We start from the raw sequence: 20,264 nt of genomic DNA on the forward strand, positions 1-20,264 counted from the left end.
TCTATTTAAATGTAGGTTGTTTAATTTCTCAGTTTAATTTGTTTCACAGAATTTATATACCCCTTGATTGTAGTAAAACCTCGAAGCTGTTTACAAGTAATGTTAAAATGATCAATAAGCAACGTTCAAAAGCCATTCAAATTAACAGGAAAAGAACAGAAAAGACATCAGAATCTATGTGCCTGGATGGGCTTACCTCAACAAAAATGTTTTAAGCAAGTGCCAAAAACCTGCCATAAGTAGCAATAGTTTGTAGCCAAAAGAAAGCATGTCAAACTATGGTTTGCCCAGATGCAAACTGCTGCTGTTACTACACCTTAATGAAGACGGTGGTGGTGGCGATTTAATTTATATCCCACCTTCCTCTCAAAGGAGCCCAGACCAACAAATACATAAGGGATAAAACCTCTGAACACAACCAGTGTGGTGTGGTGGTTAGAGGGTTGGACTATGCTTCCATTTTGAGTGTTGCACTTCCGATTTGAGTGTTATGTTATGCTTCCATTTTGAGTGTTACGCTTCCGATTTGAGTGCCACACTCCCATTTTGAGTGCCACACTTCTGTTTTGAGTGTTACACTAAGGTTTGTCTGTTTTTGCTATTTATTTTGCATTTTTGTTTTGTGGCTTTTTTGTTTTGTTTTTGTGACTGTGTTCAGCTACTGATTGATTGATTGTGTGACTGCAGTACATTGTTTATTGCTTTCATTTTATGGATCAGTGGTCTCATCAGATAGTAACATTCATGTTAAATTGCTGTTTTAGGAATTGTTTTTAAAAGTCTGGAACGGATTAATCCATTTTGCATTCCTTTCTATGGGAAAGTGCGCCTTGGTTTTGGAATGCTTTGGTTTTGGAACGGACTTCTGGAATGGATTAAGTTTGAGAACCAAGGTATTGATAATGTATTGATAATGAATCCTAAGAATCACTGTCTGGTTAATGCAAATAAAATCTTTTGGGTGGTCATTCATTTCTCCACAAACCTCCACTGGTACTTTTTTCAAAGACTGGTGACTATTTATGCCAGCTCTTGTTGTCGTTCCTCACTTTTCCGTATGTTCCTCCGACCTCGGAGCAACTCAAATGGCCTTTTCAAAGAGTAATCCAAATTGAGCAGAAGGTTTGCAAAAAAACTGACCTTCTCTGCTGTGAAACGCCTCTCCTTGTTGACCAAGAAGCTCGTGAAAAGATCAGGATCTCCATCAAGTTCCAGGAGGCTTTGTATATTATCTTTCGCAGTATACTCAGCCAATTCTGACTCGTGGTCTTTGTAAATTTGCAGTAACGTTTTCTCAGCTTGCATCCCTTGTTGGTGTCTCCTGCCATTGCCCTGCCTCACATTTGGGTTTGCTGCCTGGCTTTCCTCAAGTTTTCTTTGCTGTCGATTATCTTCCTCACACTGCAAAATCCAGCTCAGGCGGCAAGGCCAACAGTTGGCAAGAACAACCCAGTCTATCGCCTCTTTTATTTTTTCTCTATGTTCGGCTTCAGTCTCCGATGTCGCCTTGGTCATGGAACAGATGGTCAGGACTGTGTTCTGCACCCTTTTCAGTTGGGCAGAATTCCCTGGGATGTACCTGTGATTCTTCAATTGATCACGGATAAATATAATTTCCTTATTGTTGACTTCTTCATCCTTAGGGGTCATTCTTGGTAGGGAGAAGGGCAAGGACACAATTCGGTTTAAGTACAAGTAGCCATTCATGTTTTTATTTTTTTGGATACATTCCACAAGGATGCTTGTATCGGCAGCCAAGATGGAGATAAATGGGGCATCCTTGTCGGAAAGAAGTATATTGATGGCGTCCAGAACACCCACCACTTTGTCCTGAGTGCACTTGTCCAAATTGGTGATCTTCAGGACCACCCGGATCTCTCGCTTCTCTATCCATCCCAGGAACTGGAGGAACTTTGTGATTGTTTTCACCTCTTCCTTCACAACGTGCATGAAGCCCAGCTGGGCACTGAGAGCCTTTTTGTCCATTTCTGTCAGAAGTTCCTTTTTCAATGTGAAGTAGAAGTTTTTACAAGCAAGTATTAAAGGAGAAATCAACGTAAGACTCCCTGCTATAGCCACGAATCCGAAGATCTCCTGGAACGCATCTTTCATTAGGTTGCTGCATGCCGCTAAAAGAATAAGCAAACCTGATACAATGGGAATGACGAGCCCCCTCCTTCCTTTAAAAAACCATTTCCTTTTCTCACCTTTCTCCATAGCTTTGCAACCAGAGGCCCTAAAAAGGCTAAAATGAAACTTATTCTTTCCTTCAATTTCATCAAGCAGCGTAGTAACAAGGCCAGCCCAGATATGGTCACAGCCTACAAACTCCCAGGCATCAAAATCGATGAAGGTGTACCGGATAGAATCGACTTCTTGCGTGCTGTGACTTTTGATATCTTTGGAACCGGGAACCGGGTAACAAAAAATCATGCGCAAAGCCAGCCAAAGTTGAGAACACATTCCTCCATTTCTCCATCCGCACTTCCTGTTACTTTCCCCCTCTGTAACATAAAGGAAGAAGCACAACATTTGTACCAGCGCAACATTTGCTGCAGGTCAGAGGACCAGGAGGGCCTTTTTGTGGTCATCCCTTAGGAACATATCAAGCTGCCTTATATTGAATCAGATCATTGGCCTATGTAGCTCAGTATTGTCTACACTGACTGGCAGCAGCTCTCCAGCATTTCAGGCAGGGGACATTCCTAGCCCTACCTGGAGATACCAGGGATTAAACCAATATTGACAATATTCAAATTTAGGAACCGAATGGACTTTATCTCCTGACCATCCATTGGACTTTAATTTCTCTTGATATGTTCTGTTTGCATGGTGTGTTGGTCTATGGAATTACACTTTGTGAGATATTACAGGTTGAATTGTGTTTGAAATAGGAGTTACATAGTCAAAAACAGCCTGTTACATTGTGTGTGTTGTTACCAGGATTGTATTTAGGTCACCTAAGGTTTAGTAGTGTCTTGCATGTGCTTAATAATAATACAGTGATACCTCAGGTTACATACGCTTCAGGTTACATACGCTTCAGGTTACACACTCCGCTAACCCAGAAATAGTGTTTCAGGTTAAGAACTTTGCTTCAGGATGTGAACAGAAATCATGCTCCGGCGGCGCGGCGGCAGCAGGAGGCCCCATTAGCTAAAGTGGTGCTTCAGGTTAAGAACAGTTTCAGGTTAAGTACAGACCTCCGGAACGAATTAAGTACTTAACGTGAGGTACCACTGTAGTGTGCTGGTCAGGGGCAGCAAAATGGGAGGGTGCCCCTGCTGAAGCCTCACTTACTAGGATCACCTGATTGCAGTTTCTGGGTTCCAGTGGGATCTTGTGAGAGGTCTCGCGGGAACCCAGAGACCACTGCTATTTCTTGCTTCTCCGACAGGAGCACCACGCCTTGGAATTCTTCCACCCAAGGTGGCTGCCTCCTTCTGCTGGCTAACAAGCTGGTTTGGGACGGGAGCACATTATATTTAATCTACACTGTTTTATTTTGTCTATATTTAGATTGCGTACGTGTGTGGCCCATAAGCGTAATGCTGGTGGTCAACAAAAGAGGTTTAAAGACTGTCTCAAGGCAAATCTACAAAAATGTAGTATAAACACTGACAACAGGGAAACACTGGCCTGCAAGAGCTTCAGTTGGAGAACAGCCTTTAGCAAAGGTGTCATGGGCTTTGAAGACACTTGAACTCAGGACGCAAGGGAGAAACGTGCTAAGAGGAAGGAACAGCTTGGCAAATCCACACCATGATCAACTCCCGCCCGGAAACCAATGTCCCCACTGTGGAAGGACGTGTGGATCCAGAATTGGCCTCCACAGTCACTTACGGACTCCTTGTTAAAACCATGTTTATGGAAGTCAATCTTCCTCGGCTACAAGGGATCGAAGAAGAAGAAGAAGAAGAAGAAGAAGAAGAAGAAGAAGAAGAAGAAGAAGACAGGTGACTATGCTACTTTTAGAAATTATTTTTGCTTCTGCGTACTAAATATTGCATTTACCTGGCACCAAACATTTGGCTTCCTGGGTGCCAAATCGTCAAAAAGAGGAAAGGGCCTGTGTTTTGCCAATTCACAGGAGATTCTTAATGTCCGGGTCATTGGGTCAAAAGAGTCTTGTACTGCCGAGGTTTGGACTAGATGACTCCTGTGGTATTTCCAACTCTACAGTTCTATGAGTCTATGATTTTATGGTTCCACGCTCCTTACATCCTGCCTCCTCCCTCTCTGGGCTTTTTTCATGTGGCTTTGATGGTTGTCATGGGAACTGGTGGTACTTACTTTTCATTTCAATTTCAATTTTATCTAAGAGTTGTCTTTTTCTTCGCCCCCACGGCGCGTAGAATCCCACCGTCACTGGTACCGTGACATATCTTAGAGTGTTTGCCAGGGCTTTACAGTAAATGTCTTCATTGATTTCACCTGTAGAATTGTCTTTTCCTAGAAGAAATAAAGCAAAGAAGTTACTAATTTTTAACCTATGTCCCCACCCTATGTGGAAGGACTTGTGGATCCAGAATTGGCCTCCACAGGCATTTACAGACTCACTTTTAAAACTGTGTTTATGAAAGACAATCTTACGCAGCTACAAGTGATCGCCAAAGGATAAGAGTGATTTGGTATGTTTTTCATTCAGAAAACATCTCATTGTCAAAGGCAAGAGGCTAAATCAGGGGTCAGCAAACTTTTTCAGCAGGGGGCCGGTCCACTGTCCCTCAGACCTTCTGGGGGGGGGCGGACTATATTTTGGGGGGAAAATGAATGAATTCCTATACCCCACAAATAACCCAGAGGTACATTTTAAATAAAAGCACACATTCTACTCATGTAAAAACACATTGATTCCTGGACCGCCTGTGGGCCGGATTTAGAAAGTGATTGGGCTGGATCCGGCCCACGGGCCTTAGTTTGCCTACCCATGGGCTAAGTAGTCCTCTAACACTAGGGACACCTCACCTCAGGTAGATGAATAGAATCACTCTGAAGAGCTGCAAGGGCAGGTTGGATTTCCCTTTTTGTCCATTAAGGCGCTGGGCCAACACTGACAACACCAACATCAAGGCATGCCTGGATGACAGGGCCAGGGGCCTGGCCTTTTAGCAACCTCAAACAGCCCCCGCTCAACTCTGCCCCCTCTGCACCCATGAGACATGCAATGCCGTGGATTGTGGGTAAACTCACGCCAGGAACTATTCCTGAAATCTGGGCAACAGATGTTGGTCATATTATAGGCATGGAAGCATGGGAATGATTGTGGAATATAGATATGAAATTTACAGCATCTTACGGTTTAAGAGAAAATTATATGAAAATGATATATTGTTGGTATCTAACACCGAGTAAACTGGCAAAAATGTATCAATCTAAATCAAACAAGTGTTGGAAATGTAAAGAGAAAGAAGGTGGTGGTCTTGTAGTAAGGTTAAAGCTTAATGGGAAATGATATATAATGAATTGAAAAGGATGTTCAAAATAAGTTTTGTAAAAAAGAAGAAGAAGAAGCTTTTCTTTTGGGAATTTAGGGATAGAACTACCTAAATTGTATAGAAATTTATTTATGCGTGCTACTACAGCAGCAAGAATGCTACTGAAAGAAGCAGAAGTCCCGGCAAAGGAAGAATGGATACAAAAAATTATGGAATATGCAGCAATGGCGAAACTTACTGGAAGAATAAGAAATCAAAATAACAAACTTTTTATAAAAGAATGGAAACGGTTGATTGAATATTTACAGATAAATTGCAAACAGATAAAAACATTGCCAGGATTATTGTAATAACCTGCAGTTTCATAAGAGTATTTATTTAAAGTAGATAATTAAATGAGCAAATTGAATGAATCTGGATATGCAGAAGATATTAAAAAATAAATTTAAGGAACCGCAGAAAGAGAGGGAAGGAAGTCAAACTTTGAAATGTTCAATTGATTGTAAAACTAATAATAATAATAATAATAATAATAATAATAAATTTATGTATTTCTACCCTGCCCATCTGGCTGGGTTTCCCCAGCCACTCTGGGCAGCTTCCAGCAAAATATTACAATACAATAATTCATCATATATTAAAAGCTTCCCTAAACAGGGCTGCCAAAAGTCAGATAGTTGAATAATAATAATTTATTATTAATTAAATGTATAAACATGAAAAAATATAAATAAAAACTTTATTTTAAAAAAGGAACTATTCCTGAAATGGCCACAAAGGCCCACTTCTTCCAGAGCCCCATGACCCCAGCACCCGAGCAGAAAAAGCACAGAAAATTGATTTAGTAATAACGGCACACCTGGATGGTCTTCCAGCAGTGATTGACGCTCCTTGTCACTCATTTTTGCGCCCAAAAACCTCACCTTCAGCAGCTGCTCAACTCCCCTTTTTACCCGCTCTGGGATCCCACAGCTAATTCTCTCCTGGTCTCCTCGCTGGCCCAAATAGGACTAATTTAGCCAGCTAGCCCTGGTGATCATCTAATGCTTATTGAATGGATTTCCCCCCTAAATGGATTTTTGATTTTTGAATTTATTGTTATTCACGTTTTATACTGTACTTTATGCTGTTTTTTGTTGCATCAATTAAGTGAATTAAATTTGTTGTTAGCCGCCCTGAGCCCGGTTTTCTGAACCGGGAAGGGCGAGGTATAAATAAAATTATTATTATTATTATTATTATTATTATTATTATTATTATTATTATTATTACAAAGGCCCACTTCCACCAGAATTTCCACCAGCAGCTGAACAGAAAAGGCACAGGAAACTGATTCAGTAATAATGGCACACCTGAATGGTCTTCCAGCAGTTCTTGGCTCTCCACATCACTCATGTCTGTGGCCAGAAGTCTCAATTTCAGCTGCTGCTCAACTCTGTCAAGTAAATACATTGAATGAATAGACCTCCCTCGTGGGTTGGCCTCCAATTTGTCCGGAAGGTTGCTTTGAAGAAAGGGTAGACAGTGGTGGTCTTCACATACCCCCTTCCTCAAACTGGGCTGCCTACAGGTACCAGCACTCCCCACTCCCCTCACATTCTCCTTTCTGAGTCTGCAGTGGCAGAGTGCGGTGAGCAAATGGTTGCAAATCCCTAGACAGGAGGGAACAATCGGAAGAAGAGAAAATGGAGACGATTCATAGCCTCCCTGCTCCAAGCAGGGCTGCCTTCAAGGGTGCTTTCAGGACGTAGACATACTATCACAGGGCCATTCAGCTTCCACAAAGGAGTGGTTGGCAACGGGTTTTTAAAAAATTATAAAACAAGGAGGATCTGCAGGTTGGCATTCAGAAAAGGCAGAAAATCAGCAGCGTTATTCACTGAGAGAAGAGGAGATAATATTTAACTTAAAATCATAGAATTGTGGACTTGGAAGGGAAACCCCTCCCCTTGTCCAAACCCTCTGCAATGCAGGAATCTCACCTAAAGCTTATGTGACAGACATCCAAGCTTTGCTTAAAAGCCTGCAATGAAGGAACTTGCCAAACTTCTTATAGCCAGACATTCTTATAGTCAGACAGCTGTTAAGGCACAGGAAGGAAAGTAGTCTTGGTATATCCCACTGGGCACTGAGAGGATCCAACTCTCCAAGCACTTTCTCTTCCCCTCTCTGTTGTGCTCTGTCTCCTGCACATTTTCACAATATATGCTGAGTAAAACCCAAACATCACTTGAGAACTGGAACTTTGAACCAGCTGGTGCAAAGTAAATACAGTGGTACCTCGGGTTAAGTACCGGTACTTAATTCGTTCTGGAGGTTTGTTCTTAACCTGAAACTGATCTTAAATTGAGGTTCCACTTTAGCTAATGGAGCCTCCCGCTGCCGCCGCCACGCGATTTCTGTTCTCATCCTGAAGCAAAGTTCTTAACCCAAGGTACTGTTTCTGGGTTAGCAGAGTCTGTAACCTGAAGCGTCTGTAACCTGAACAATCTCCCATCCAACCTACAGAATCAAAAACATGTTGCTTCGAAGTGTGGTTTGAGATGGGAGATGTTCCTAAACAATTTGGGTTGCAACCCTAAGAAAAAAATCCTAGTGAACTCTGCAGGACTTCTCAATAAACATGCTTAAGTTTGTGCTCTAGTCCCTGAGCTGGAGCATCTATCTAGGTACATAAATCATCTTCAGATAAGGACGTTGACCTCCCCTCTTCTTTTAATCCCTTAAAAAATCACTACTTACCTGGTAAAAAGTCAGCGTGAGCATGGACTGAACCTGTCTGGAGCCTTCCAATGAAAGATATATCTAAGCAGAGCAGCTATAACACCAGATACCAAATTTTGGCTCCGGTGGTTGCAGAATATATACCATATGGGGTGTGGCTAATCGTGATACAATCTGAGCAATGGCTTTGCATCATAATGTTAGGAAGTTCGGATTACTTTCACCAAGGAGAGAACAGGTCTTGGAGTAAGCAGTTTCCCTATAAAAGCATCTCAGACTGCATTAAGGGACCCATGTTGAAGATAATGCAGAAACTGTACTTACGGTAACCCCAGTTCAACTTTCACAGATGCATAAACATACTAGGTGCTGGGGTGGGGTGGGGGACAAAGGCAGCTATAGGCACAAAAATTACTCATCAGCATATCACAAAGTCTCTGGAGCTTGTGTTATCTAATCTGCATTTAAATGAGAATCAGGACTTGATGGATAAACCACAAATGGAATTTCTCTTAGTGGCAACACGTGTGGTTATAATCACGTTCTGGAAGGGCTTAGAAGGTGTGAACTTGAATACCTGGCAAGAGGAACAAAGCACAAAGATACCTTTGCAGGAGAATGGCAGAGCTTTATTTCATTTACAAATTCTCCAGAAAACCAAAGACCAGCTTGCTGCTCACCCCATGTTTTACAGACACATATGGTTATAAGTAGGACGTGGGTAGTGCTGTGGGGTAAACCACAGAGCCCAGGGCTTGCCGATCAGAAGGTCGGTTCAAATCCCCGCTGACAGGGTGAGCTCCCGTTGCTCGGTCCCTGCTCCTGCCAACCTAGCAGTTCAAAAGCACCTCAAAGTGCAAGTAGATAAATAGGTACCACTTCAGCGGGAAGGTAAACGGCATTTCTGTGTGCTGCTCTGGTTCGCCAGAAGTGGCTTAGTCATGCTGGCCACATGACCCAGAAGCTCTCTGCCGGCTCCCTCGGCCAATAAAGCGAGATGAGCGCCGCAACCCCAGAGTCGGTCACGACTGGACCTAATGGTCAGGGGTCCCTTTTTTTTAATAAGATATTTATTAAAGTTTTAAAGATTTATATAGAATAGAAAAAACAAAAGAAAAAACAAAACCAGCAAAAAAAACATACAAAACACATACAACAACAAGTATAATTTCAATCCCCTATATTCATAAAACTTACTTTCCCGACCTCCTCATACCCCCCCTTTCTGTATTCCAATCTCTAATTAGTTCAATTCAGCAAATCCTTCCCCTAATTTCTATATAATTTTTGACCTTTCTTTTCTTAATTACATAATCATTACAGCTAAAAACCACTTAATTTCAAAATCAACATCGTTCTAACATTCAATAATTTTACAATGTTTCTTAAGATAGTCCTTAAATTTCTTCCAATCTTCTTCCACCGTCTCTTTTCCCTGGTCTCGGATTCTGCCGGTCATTTCTGCCAGTCCCATATAATCTATTACCTTCATCTGCCATTCTTCCACAGTGGGTAGATCTTCTGTCTTCCAATACTTTGCGATGAGTATTCTTGCTGCTGTTGTAGCATACATAAAAAATGTTCTGTCCTTCTTTGACACCAACTGGCCGACCATACCCAGGAGAAAGGCCTCTGGTTTCTTCAAAAAGGTATATTTAAATACCTTTTTCATTTCATTATAAATCACTTCCCAGAAAGCCTTAATCCTTGGGCATGTCCACCAAAGGTGAAAGAATGTACCTTCAGTCTCTTTACATTTCCAACAGTATGTAATGCCTTTTAAAGCATGTAATGCCTTAAAAGAAAATATTATGAAAATGATTTATAGGTGGTACATGACCCCAGTCAAGCTCGCAAAAATTTACCACTTGCCTGATAATAAGTGTTGGAAATGTAAAGAGACCAAAGAGACAGGGGTCCCTTTACCTTTACCTTATGGTTATAAGTTGTGGTGTATGTATGGCAATGCATGTTTTCATAATGCATTTTTGGAAATGCATTAATTTTTTTAAAAAATACCTGAAAATTAAAAGATTGCTGCTAACTGGCACAATGCACAGAGAAGCAATTGTCCCAGTGTTTAAGAACTGCGCAGTACCTCTTGTGGGGGACACATTGTGCTCCTGGGGTAGTTTGTCCACTCTTGGTCTCCACTCTGCCCTCAGTTCTGATGTTTGACTCCTAAAAGCTGTCAGCATTCGACAGTGGCCACACCCGGGGAACCCTCTTGTGTGGGAAGCCATTGGTAGGAACTTCTCCTGCTGGTGAAGACAGGTTCTGGCAGATGGAGTGGATGTGAGCAACAGTGGGTCCAACCGTCAAGGAGAAGAAATGGAGTAAACTCTTCACAAATCCGGCCTGGAGTCCCTGAGATGGTAGGATGGCTCCTTGTAAACCTCCTTACGGCAACTCCTGCAGCTAAGCTGGTGCCAAACATCTTGCTCTGCTTTCCTTTGGACCCCATCAGTGAGACTGAGAGGGGAGTCTTGTTGTCTGGGCAGCCCATGACCTCCAACCACACTGCCCGGAGTCCCTGAGATGGTAGGATGGCTCCTTGTAAACCTCCTTACGGCAACTCCTGCAGCTAAGCTGGTGCCAAACATCTTGCTCTGCTTTCCTTTGGACCCCATCAGTGAGACTGAGAGGGGAGTCTTGTTGTCTGGGCAGCCCATGACCTCCAACCACACTGCCCAGACTTGTGCCCAGCGGTTTGACTTCACCCAGTGGCGGACCTTGTGGTCTCAAATTTCAGGGGCACCCTATGTGATGTCAAAATTAGCCACCACCACCACCTATCTCCTTCCATTCTACATCATAGTTGCAACGCCTCTTGCAGCGCTTCCAAGGCTCTTGGTATGTGTCCTGTATATGCCCTCTCTGGCTTATTGCCCGGGGAGAGGAGTAGGCTTTTCTCAGGAAATCATACATCTGAACAGTTGGCACTTACCTAAACTATTCCCCTCTGCTTCTAAGGAAGAGCCCTGCCTTCTTTGTAAATACTATTACTAGGCCAAATAACTAGTGCTTCACTGGAACTTCTTCAACAGGTGTATGAAATATAATAGGCAGGAAGGTGAAAAGTTCTACAATTCTATGATTCTATGTAAGAAGAGCAGAACAATTCCAGACAAGGTCATACCCCGAGTGCTACATCAGCAGGGGCATAGGAAAGGGGAGCCATGTTGGGATACTGCCAAGGAGACAAAGTCCATCATAGCCCTCAAGCCAGCTGCCAGACGATCCATCGATCTCCCGTAGACACGCAGTATCAGCAATCAGCAACACGAAGCCTCAAGAATAGATTGCCACATTCTTAGGCTGGTGCACACTCTATCAGCAGAATTCACACAGCAAAAGATGCACAGCAGGAGAGCATATTTACAGTTTATTTAGCGTTGGTCAGAACAAAGAAAAACATGACCGCCTGCATCGGTATGCTTAGGCACTCAGGCAAGAAAGGAGAAACGAAAGCAACTGAAAACATAAACATCCTGTGAACAGGAAATACGCAGACTCTGTGACTCACAAAGCCTGTGTTACGAAAAAGGAGCAATGCAGCTGCGAGCTCCAGATGGCTGGAAAGCCAAACAGGATGTTGACGTTATGGGACTGTACTGTGGGAACAGGGGACGGTCTATTCAGTGCACTGAGCACCGGATGTTAGCTCAGAGTGTCACATGACCCTGTACTGGAAGTACATGGGTGGAGTTATTCTCTCTCTGCAGTTGGTGATGAGAGAGTGCAGTCACGTTTTCTCTGTACTGCTGGAACGACAGAAATAAAGGCATGTAAATACATTTCTGTCTGTCTCTCTCCCCTCCCTGGGAATGGGAGGGGTGAAGTGGTGTGTTCTTCTTCACGTTGAGAAGAATCGCCGATTGAGACCTCGCCTTTGTCTTGCCGGGAGTCGCTGACAGGGAGGTCAACAAGGTTTCAAGCCGGGCACCTGGAGGGTGGCCAATTCCTCTGACTTTTGGCTTGAAAAACCAACAGCCTGCTCCCTTTTAAGGTGGAACGGAAATATCCCAACAAGGCAGGGGGTGGTTCGCCCCGGGTGCCATCATGGAGGGGGGGTGACAAATGATCAAGGAACAATTACTGCCCTACTAGGGTGGTTCATAAAAAAACTTTTTTTAAAAAATGCCTGCTCCAAAGGTCTTAACTTACAACACTAGGAATTATATCGCCATATATGAAATTTCATGCATATCAATTAGTATCTTGACCTTCCTCCACGAAAATAGCTGTTTACTTGGCCATTTTCCTATGTTGTGAAGGCTGGTTACCCAGTTCCTATTTCTATTTTACAGGCAAGCCAAAGTAGCTCCAGAGCAGGAATGGTATCTGGAACTGCAGCCACCCACGGCCTAGGACAGCAACTTCTGTTCCCCGTGGAGACGGAGCACGTGGAGTGATGCTTCCCTTCCACAGCCACAGGATGGAGGCACCAGTGCGCCTCTTGGAAAAGCGATCGAGTGCTGGAGAAAACTCAGCTGTCTGCCAGCAGAAGCACCACACAACACGTTCAGACCGATAGTTACGTACATTCAAGTAACAAATATACCCACAACTTAACTGGCTGTGTTTAACTATATAAATTCTTTATACATCATATAAACATAACTCTTTTCACATTATCTAATTGAGTAGAAGCAATTAAGGACCAACATTTAGAACAGGAAATACAAATAGATAAGTTCTTATATACGTAATGTCCATAAAGAAGCTTTTGTGTTTCACGTATGTACAAACGAATCAATTTTTTTAAAAAGAATGTCCAAATAAAATCTTTTTGTGTTCCACGTATGTCTTAGCAAATACAAGTGTCAAACGTAACAACTTTAAGGAACAGTACTTGCAAAAGATGAACTTTTCTTTGTAATGTTCCACATCTGCCTTGGCAAAGTATGGTTGTTGTATGCAGCTGCTGTATGCAGGTATCAGACGAAGGATACGAAAGATCTTAACATGTGCCTTTGCAAAATATAGTTGTTGTCTGATGTATAAAGAATTTATATAATTAAACACAGCCAGCAGAAGCACCACTGCAGCTGAAGACAAATCAGATGGAACAGTCAGCAGCTGAAACCAGGAGAAAATGAAGCTGCAGCTGAAGAAAGAATGGCAAAGCACAGTGCCCAAGTCAGCTGTTGCTGTTCTTTCCGTGTCCATAATAATCAACATCTTTATCAACGACTTGGATGATGGACTCAAGGGCATCCTGATCAAATTTGCAGATGACACCAAACTGGGAGGGGTGGCTAACACCCCAGAGGACAGGATCACACTTCAAAATGACCTTGACAGATTAGAGAACTGGGCCAAAACAAACAAGATGAATTTTAACAGGGAGAAATGTAAAGTATTGCACTTGGGCAAAAAAAATGAGAGGCACAAATACACCTGGCTTGAGAGCACTACATGTGAAAAGGATCTAGGAGTCTTGGTTGACCACAAACTTGACATGAGCCAACAGTGTGACGCGGCAGCTAAAAAAGCCAATGCAATTCTGGGCTGCATCAATAGGAGTATAGCATCTAGATCAAGGGAAGTAATAGTGCCACTGTATTCTGCTCTGGTCAGACCTCACCTGGAGTACTGTGTCCAGTTCTGGGCACCACAGTTCAAGAAGGACACTGACAAACTGGAACGTGTCCAGAGGAGGGCAACCAAAATGGTCAAAGGCCTGGAAACGATGCCTTATGAGGAACGGCTAAGGGAGCTGGGCATGTTTAGCCTGGAGAAGAGGAGGTTAAGGGGTGATATGATAGCCATGTTCAAATATAGAAAAGGATGTCACATAGAGGAGGGAGAAAGGTTGTTTTCTGCTGCTCCAGAGAAGCGGACACGGAGCAATGGATCCAAACTACAAGAAAGAAGATTCCACCTAAACATTAGGAAGAACTTCCTGACAGTAAGAGCTGCTCGACAGTGGAATTTGCTGCCAAGGAGTGTGGTGGAGTCTCCTTCTTTGGAGGTCTTTAAGCAGAGGCTTGACAACCATATGTCAGGAGTGCTCTGATGGTGTTTCCTGCTTGGCAGGGGGTTGGACTCGATGGCCCTTGTGGTCTCTTCCAACTCTATGATTCTATGATTCATAATGAAGAACCAGGACTGGCCGGCCCAGGAAGCAGGGTGAAGGAGCCTGCCTTGGCAGTGGGTCTGGACCTCATAGGTCAAGGAGAGTCAACCTACAATTCCTACTTTAAAAGATTCAATGTTCTAGAAACAAAGTCTGGAGCTCCAGCAATCATGTTGAGAAGTCCAATAATATTAACAATAACCATATAAGTGGTGTAGGGGAAACGCAGAAGACCATTGTAATTTTGAGGAGTTAGATGACATGTCTCTTTCCCTTTACATCCCTGGTTTAAAGTTTGCCGATTCACGTTGGTATAACTTGTTCTCCACACACCTGTGTCAGGGGTTTCCTGGGTCTCCTGTCTTCTAAGTGCTGATTGGCTAGTGGGGAGGATACCCAGTTGCAGTGAATTGGGTTGGAGACTCTCAGCTGCTCCGCATTCCTGTTGAGTCACACCCGGTGTCCCGGGCTGATCATGAGTGATGCCTGTTAACCAGGTACAGTCAATCAAAGTTGACTATAAAAGCTGTAGGTTGAAGGGGCTCATATCTTCTTCAGAGGTCAAGGTAGCAGATGATGTGAGACTGTTGGCTGGGGTCTTTCTCGCTGCTCTACCTGGAGCTCCGGGCAGCTGAAGGGGAGATTGTGTGTGACTTCTGTCAGGTATGCTATAAGTTGTGTTTCGTATGCCTGCTGCTATCTGTTAACCTTATGCGAATACAGTGGTACCTCGGGTTAAGTACTTAATTCGTTCTGGAGGTCCGTACTTAACCTTGAAACTGTTCTTAACCTGAAGCACCACTTTAGCTAATGGGGCCTCCTGCTGCTGCTGCCGCGCCGCCAGAGCATGATTTCTGTTCTCATCCTGAAGCAAAGTTCTTAATCTGAAGCAATATTTCTGGGTTAGCTGAGTCTCTAACCTCAAGCGTATGTAACCTGAAGCATATGTAACCCGAGGTACCACTGTAAAGCATGACTTATTCTTCATCCCCTGGTGTGCTTTTTGGCTCCAGGTCTGGAAAGAACCCTGCCCTTGGCAGAACGGGAGGAGTGGACAGGAAGGTATTAAAATCTCCACCAAGTGATAGAGCGCTCGTTGCTAAAGAATATAATTTGGTGTCTATAACAGTTAAAAATATCTTTTTAGAGCTCAGAAGCATCCCAGATAAGGTAAAGCAGCAATTTTTTGAACAACAGCTATGCATAGTGATATTCTGATATATCACAATATCTGAAATTGCTGAAAAATGTGCTGTGCAGCCCACACTGACTCTCCTAGAACCTAGGCGTTGAGTGCCTAAGGGCCCCATTCCTGCCACTCACCACCTGGCCCAAGGTGGGGCCTGACAGGCCTCATAAGGACAGTTGCTGCTGCTGCTGCTGCTGCTGTCGTCCAGGAGGACTTGAAGCAGCGCAGAGTTCTTTTTAAAATGTTTTAAAATTTTCTTTTTTCCCTTTTGAATTTTTTTGTGTGGGGTGGGGGTGAGATGAATGTTTGGTTAGGTTCGGGAATTTGTTTGATTTGGATGTGTTTTTCATTTTTACAGTTTTTTGTTTGTATTGTTTTATTGTGGTTTTTTAAAAAAAGGTTTTATTTTGTTCTTAAGGGGAGGGGTCAGGGCTGCCGGGGAGTGGGTCCCAGCCAACAAAATGGCTGGGGCATGTTCCACAGGGGGGAATGCACTGGGACAACCAATCTCAGTGATCACGGGTAGGAGGAGGAGTTACGCTAAGACCAGACCATGTCATTACCGAGGAGGCAGGTTTAGTCGTTTGAGGACTATCCCTGCCTCCGGGTCTAGTCCTGACCTGATGGATACTAGAATCAGCAAGGGATACCCACACGACCTGAAGGTGCTGCTGTGCAATGCCAGGTCAATGATTCATAAGACCACTGCCATTCATGACTTGATCATGGATGGAGGATGAAATATACTCAGAGTCGCTAAGTGATTTCATGCTCTTTATTCAGCTCATAGTGGTGAGGAGGAATGAATAACGTCCCCTCAAAGTATCTGCTTTATATACATTATTTACACAATAGGCTGCACATGATTGGCTAATTCCGGAATTCTACTGTAAGCCAATCAGGTTGTGGATTCACTTCTATCTGGAGCATGATTGGGTACTTCCTGCCAACCAATCATACTGCTGCATTGTTCTAGGACCAATCAGACTGCTGCATTCTGAATCCTATTGTTCTAGGACCAATCAGACTGCTGCCTTTTGGATCCTGTTGTTCTAGGAGCAATCAGACTGCTGCAGTTTGGATCCTATTCAACTCAGTACATAACAGAGGACTTGACCTGGCATGTGTGACAGATATTTGATTGGATGAAGCAGATGGGCCTGTCCTTGCCGCTGCTTGTCCACCAGGTTTCTCTTATGCACAGCAACCCAGGCCTTGTGGGCGGGGAGGGGGGGTTTGCAATGATTTTTAGGAAGTCATTAGTTTGCACCAGGCGTCCTATTGGGAAGACCGAGTTCTCCGAGTGCATGTTCTGGAAGTTGGGCAATAGGGGCAGTACAGGATTCCTTTTGGTGTACTGACCTCCCCACTGCACCAAGGATTCCCTGCCCGAGCTGCTTCAGGTCGTGGTAGATGTTCTCATGGAGACACCTAGTTTGGTTGTCCTGGGGGATTTTAACATCCATGCCGACATGACTTTACAAGGGGCCACTCGGGACTTCATGGAAAGCATGGCCTCCATGGGGCTGTCCCTGAATATGTCTGGCCCAACCCATAGCCACGGACATGCCTTGGACCTGGTGTTCACCTCTATGGATGTTGGTGATCTGACACTAAGTAAAGGCGAAACGAAAGAAGTGCTATGGTCAGATCACTTCCTGGTGCAACTGGACTTCTCCACGACCCTTCCCCTCTGCAGGGAGGTGGGACCAATTCGGATGGTCCGCCCCCGCCACTTAATGGATCCAAATGGTTTCCAGAGAGTGGTAGGGGATGCTTTATCCCATGTTGATGGCCTTTCAGCTGATTCCCTGGTGGCCCGCTGGAATGTGGAGTTAACCAGGGCTATTGACTGTTTAGCTCCGAAGTGGCCCCTCCGATTGCATGGAGCCTGGACAGCCCCGTGGTTTTCCACAGATCTGAGGGCAATGAAACAACCGCTGAGACGGCTAGAGCGCCGGTGGTGGATAACTCATTCTGAAGCTGACCGGACATGGGTTAGAACTCAGATACATCACACCTACTTCACAGAAAAGGCGGTCTTAAAACAGAAATTTGAATGTTGTTTTTCTCCAGACAGGTTCTGGCAGATTGAGTGGATGTGAGCAACAGTGGGTCCAACCATGAAGGAGAAGAAATGGAGTAAACTCTTCACATATCTGGCCTGGAGTCCCTGAGACGGTAGGATGGCGCCTTGTAAACCTCCTTACGGCAACTCCTGCAGCCAAGCTGGTGCCAAACATCAGACCTTCAGAAAGAATTAGAGAAAACAATATTGAAGTGCTGGTATAAGAAATAGAAGGTATTGTGCAGCAAAGGGGAAGAAATTCAAACACCATAGAAAATGGGATGGGAAGTCAGGAAAAGACAATTTTATGTATTGAACTATATATTCTAAACTTTTGAAAATTTAAAAAAATGGAACAGCTTGGTGCGTAAAAATTTTTTACACAAATTTCGGCTCTTGTCGTGCAAATGGATTCCTGGGCTGAGCACATCCTCAAACGCACCTTCTTCTCTCATTCTTTTCTAAGGCCCCACCTCACACCCCTCTCCATCCTCTATGCAGGAAGCATCACCGCTCAAGGGCACACCCAGGCAAAATCTCTGCAGGGCCGGGCCAGTGAAGGGGTTCCCTGGTGGAATGGGAAGGGAGGTGGCCTTAGGACCATCCCAAGTGTTATGTACTGAAGTTCTCACCCTGGGCCAGCAGGGGGATACTGTAGATAGTTTTCACTCAGGTCCACATATGCAAATAAGGGATTGAAAGTGACATTCAGTGATTGGATAGTTACAGAAAGTTGTTACAGTTGCGTTGTAGTGGAGCAGGCTGGCTGAACCCTTTAGTTCAGTTCTCTTCTGGCCTGTGAATAAACAAGAGCTGTTTGAAGAATCGCTGTGTCGTCTGATATGTTCACCCACAACTTAACACCAAGGACCAGCTAGATATCTCTGGAGGGCTGCATTCAGCCTCTGGGTGTGAGATCCCTCTGCTCTGTGCCATGGTAAAGGCCACACACCTCTGTCTTCCAATGCCTGTGCCACTCCAGCACACCTAGAATAGACCCCGGGAGCTAAGTCTACTGGAAATGTTCACTTACTGCCAGGAATTCATCAGAAGCCATATTCTCCACTAAATTAGAAAAGGGCAAATACACCAAAGCTCTGTATGCAGTGAGGATCAGAGAACCTCAGTTCAAACAGTTGCACATTCCATGGCTGTGCAACCACCTTTGCCAGCCTAGAATGCACGACCACCATGCCCAGGTTCTAGGAGATTCAGTGTGGCAGAGTGGTTAGAGTGCTAGACTCAGACCCTGGAGACAAGGGTTCAAATCCCCACGAGGCTCACTGGGTCTGACTCACTCTCAGCCTAACCTGCCCCTCAGGGTGGTTGTGAGGATAAAGTGGGGAGAAGGACCTTGAGCTTCTTGGAGAAAAGGTGGCATAGGAATGTCATAAACAGATCAATGAACTACCAGTTGTAGAAAGTTTTTTTTTTAAAATGATATTTATTAAGGTTTCAAAAAAGGTTACAAAAATAAGAGAAAAAAAGAAAAAAGAAAATATAAAATACAGAAAAATAAAAACAATTTAAAACAAATCCATCTTTCCATGTCTTATCTTTCGTTTACTTGTTTCCCTGACCTCCTCACACCTCCCTTTTTTGTATTCTGGTTCAGTTAGTTATTTCAGCAAATCCTTTCCCTCTTTGTTTTTATCTTAATCCTTTATCTTAATATATTATAACTTTAAATTCTCACCTGTTAACAATCCATTTTTACATACTCCTTTATAACATTGCTGCTAAAACCACTTAACTTCATTCCGACATCATTCTAACATTAATTTTGCAGTATTTCTGTAAATAGTCTTTAAATTTCTTCCAATCTTCTTCCACCGACTCTTCTCCCTGGTCTCAGATTCTGCCAGTCATTTCCGCCAGTTCCATATAGTCCATCACCTTCATCTGCCACTCTTCCAAGGTGGGTAGATCTTGTGTCTTCCAATACTTTGCAATAAGTATTCTTGCTGCTGTTGTAGCATACATAAAGTTCTATCCTTCTTTGGCACAAATTGGCCAACCATGCCCAGAAGAAAGGCCTCTGGTTTCTTCAGAAAGGTATATTTAAATACCTTTTTCATTTCATTATAGATCATCTCCCAGAAAGCCTTAATCCTTGGGCACGTCCACCAAAGGTGAAAGAATGTACCTTCAGTTTCTTTACATTTCCAACATTTATTACCGGGCAAATGATAGATTTTTGCAAGCTTGACTGGTGTCATGTACCACCTGTATATCATTGTATACAGTTGTAGAAAGTTTACCCAAACAGCCACACCATATTTCTTCTACAGGATTTTGTAATTGGTGTTCACCTCTGCTTGCTTGTACAGCTAAACTGAGCTGTGAGTGTGATGAAGGCCACTCACCAGCCCCACTGAAGAGGCTCCTCATGAGGCCAGAGGAACATTGCCCGGCTGTGGGGCGTGAAGGCTGCTCCCTGCAAGGCCCTTTCCACCAGGCCTAGGGGGCAGGGCCCACACTCACCAGCCCCACTGAAGAGGCTCCTCATGAGGCCAGAGGAACATTGCCCGGCTGTGGGGCGTGAAGGCCGCTCCCTGCAAGGCCCTTTCCACCTGGCCTAGGGGGCAGGGCCCACACTCACCAGCCCCACTGAAGAGGCTCCTCATGAGGCCAGAGGAACATTGCCCGGCTGTGGGGCGTGAAGGCCGCTCCCTGCAAGGCCCTTTCCACCTGGCCTAGGGGGCAGGGCCCACACTCACCAGCCCCACAAATGTCTCCTCATGAGGCTGGAGGAACATGGCC

General features: G+C 44.1%; 2 protein-coding genes across 5 annotated transcripts in view; one reads left to right on the forward strand and one right to left on the reverse strand.

Annotated features, from left to right (window-relative positions):
• Positions 1-20,264, forward strand: part of EHD2 (EH domain containing 2) — a 110,638-nt gene that overhangs the window by 41,324 nt on the left and 49,050 nt on the right. Inside the window, exon 1 of one of the 4 annotated variants that reach the window (XM_053401892.1) lies at positions 14,270-14,907. The exons of the other annotated variants lie outside the window; for them this stretch is intronic. The gene's annotated coding sequence lies outside the window, so the exon portion shown is untranslated. Of the gene's footprint in view, positions 1-14,269; positions 14,908-20,264 lie in introns of those variants that run through there. 4 annotated transcript variants of the gene reach the window in all.
• On the reverse strand, positions 1,002-6,340 carry LOC128418988 (NTPase KAP family P-loop domain-containing protein 1-like). Its single transcript, XM_053399207.1, has 3 exons — positions 6,298-6,340; positions 4,294-4,452; positions 1,002-2,504 (listed from the first exon to the last, which is right to left on the reverse strand). The coding sequence occupies exons 1-3, from the start codon at positions 6,338-6,340 to the stop codon at positions 1,021-1,023; spliced, it is 1,686 nt and encodes a 561-aa protein (XP_053255182.1). The 3' UTR covers positions 1,002-1,020.

The sequence above is a fragment of the Podarcis raffonei genome, chromosome 8 (assembly GCF_027172205.1).
Source record: "Podarcis raffonei isolate rPodRaf1 chromosome 8, rPodRaf1.pri, whole genome shotgun sequence".
Classification (NCBI taxonomy): domain Eukaryota; kingdom Metazoa; phylum Chordata; class Lepidosauria; order Squamata; family Lacertidae; genus Podarcis; species Podarcis raffonei.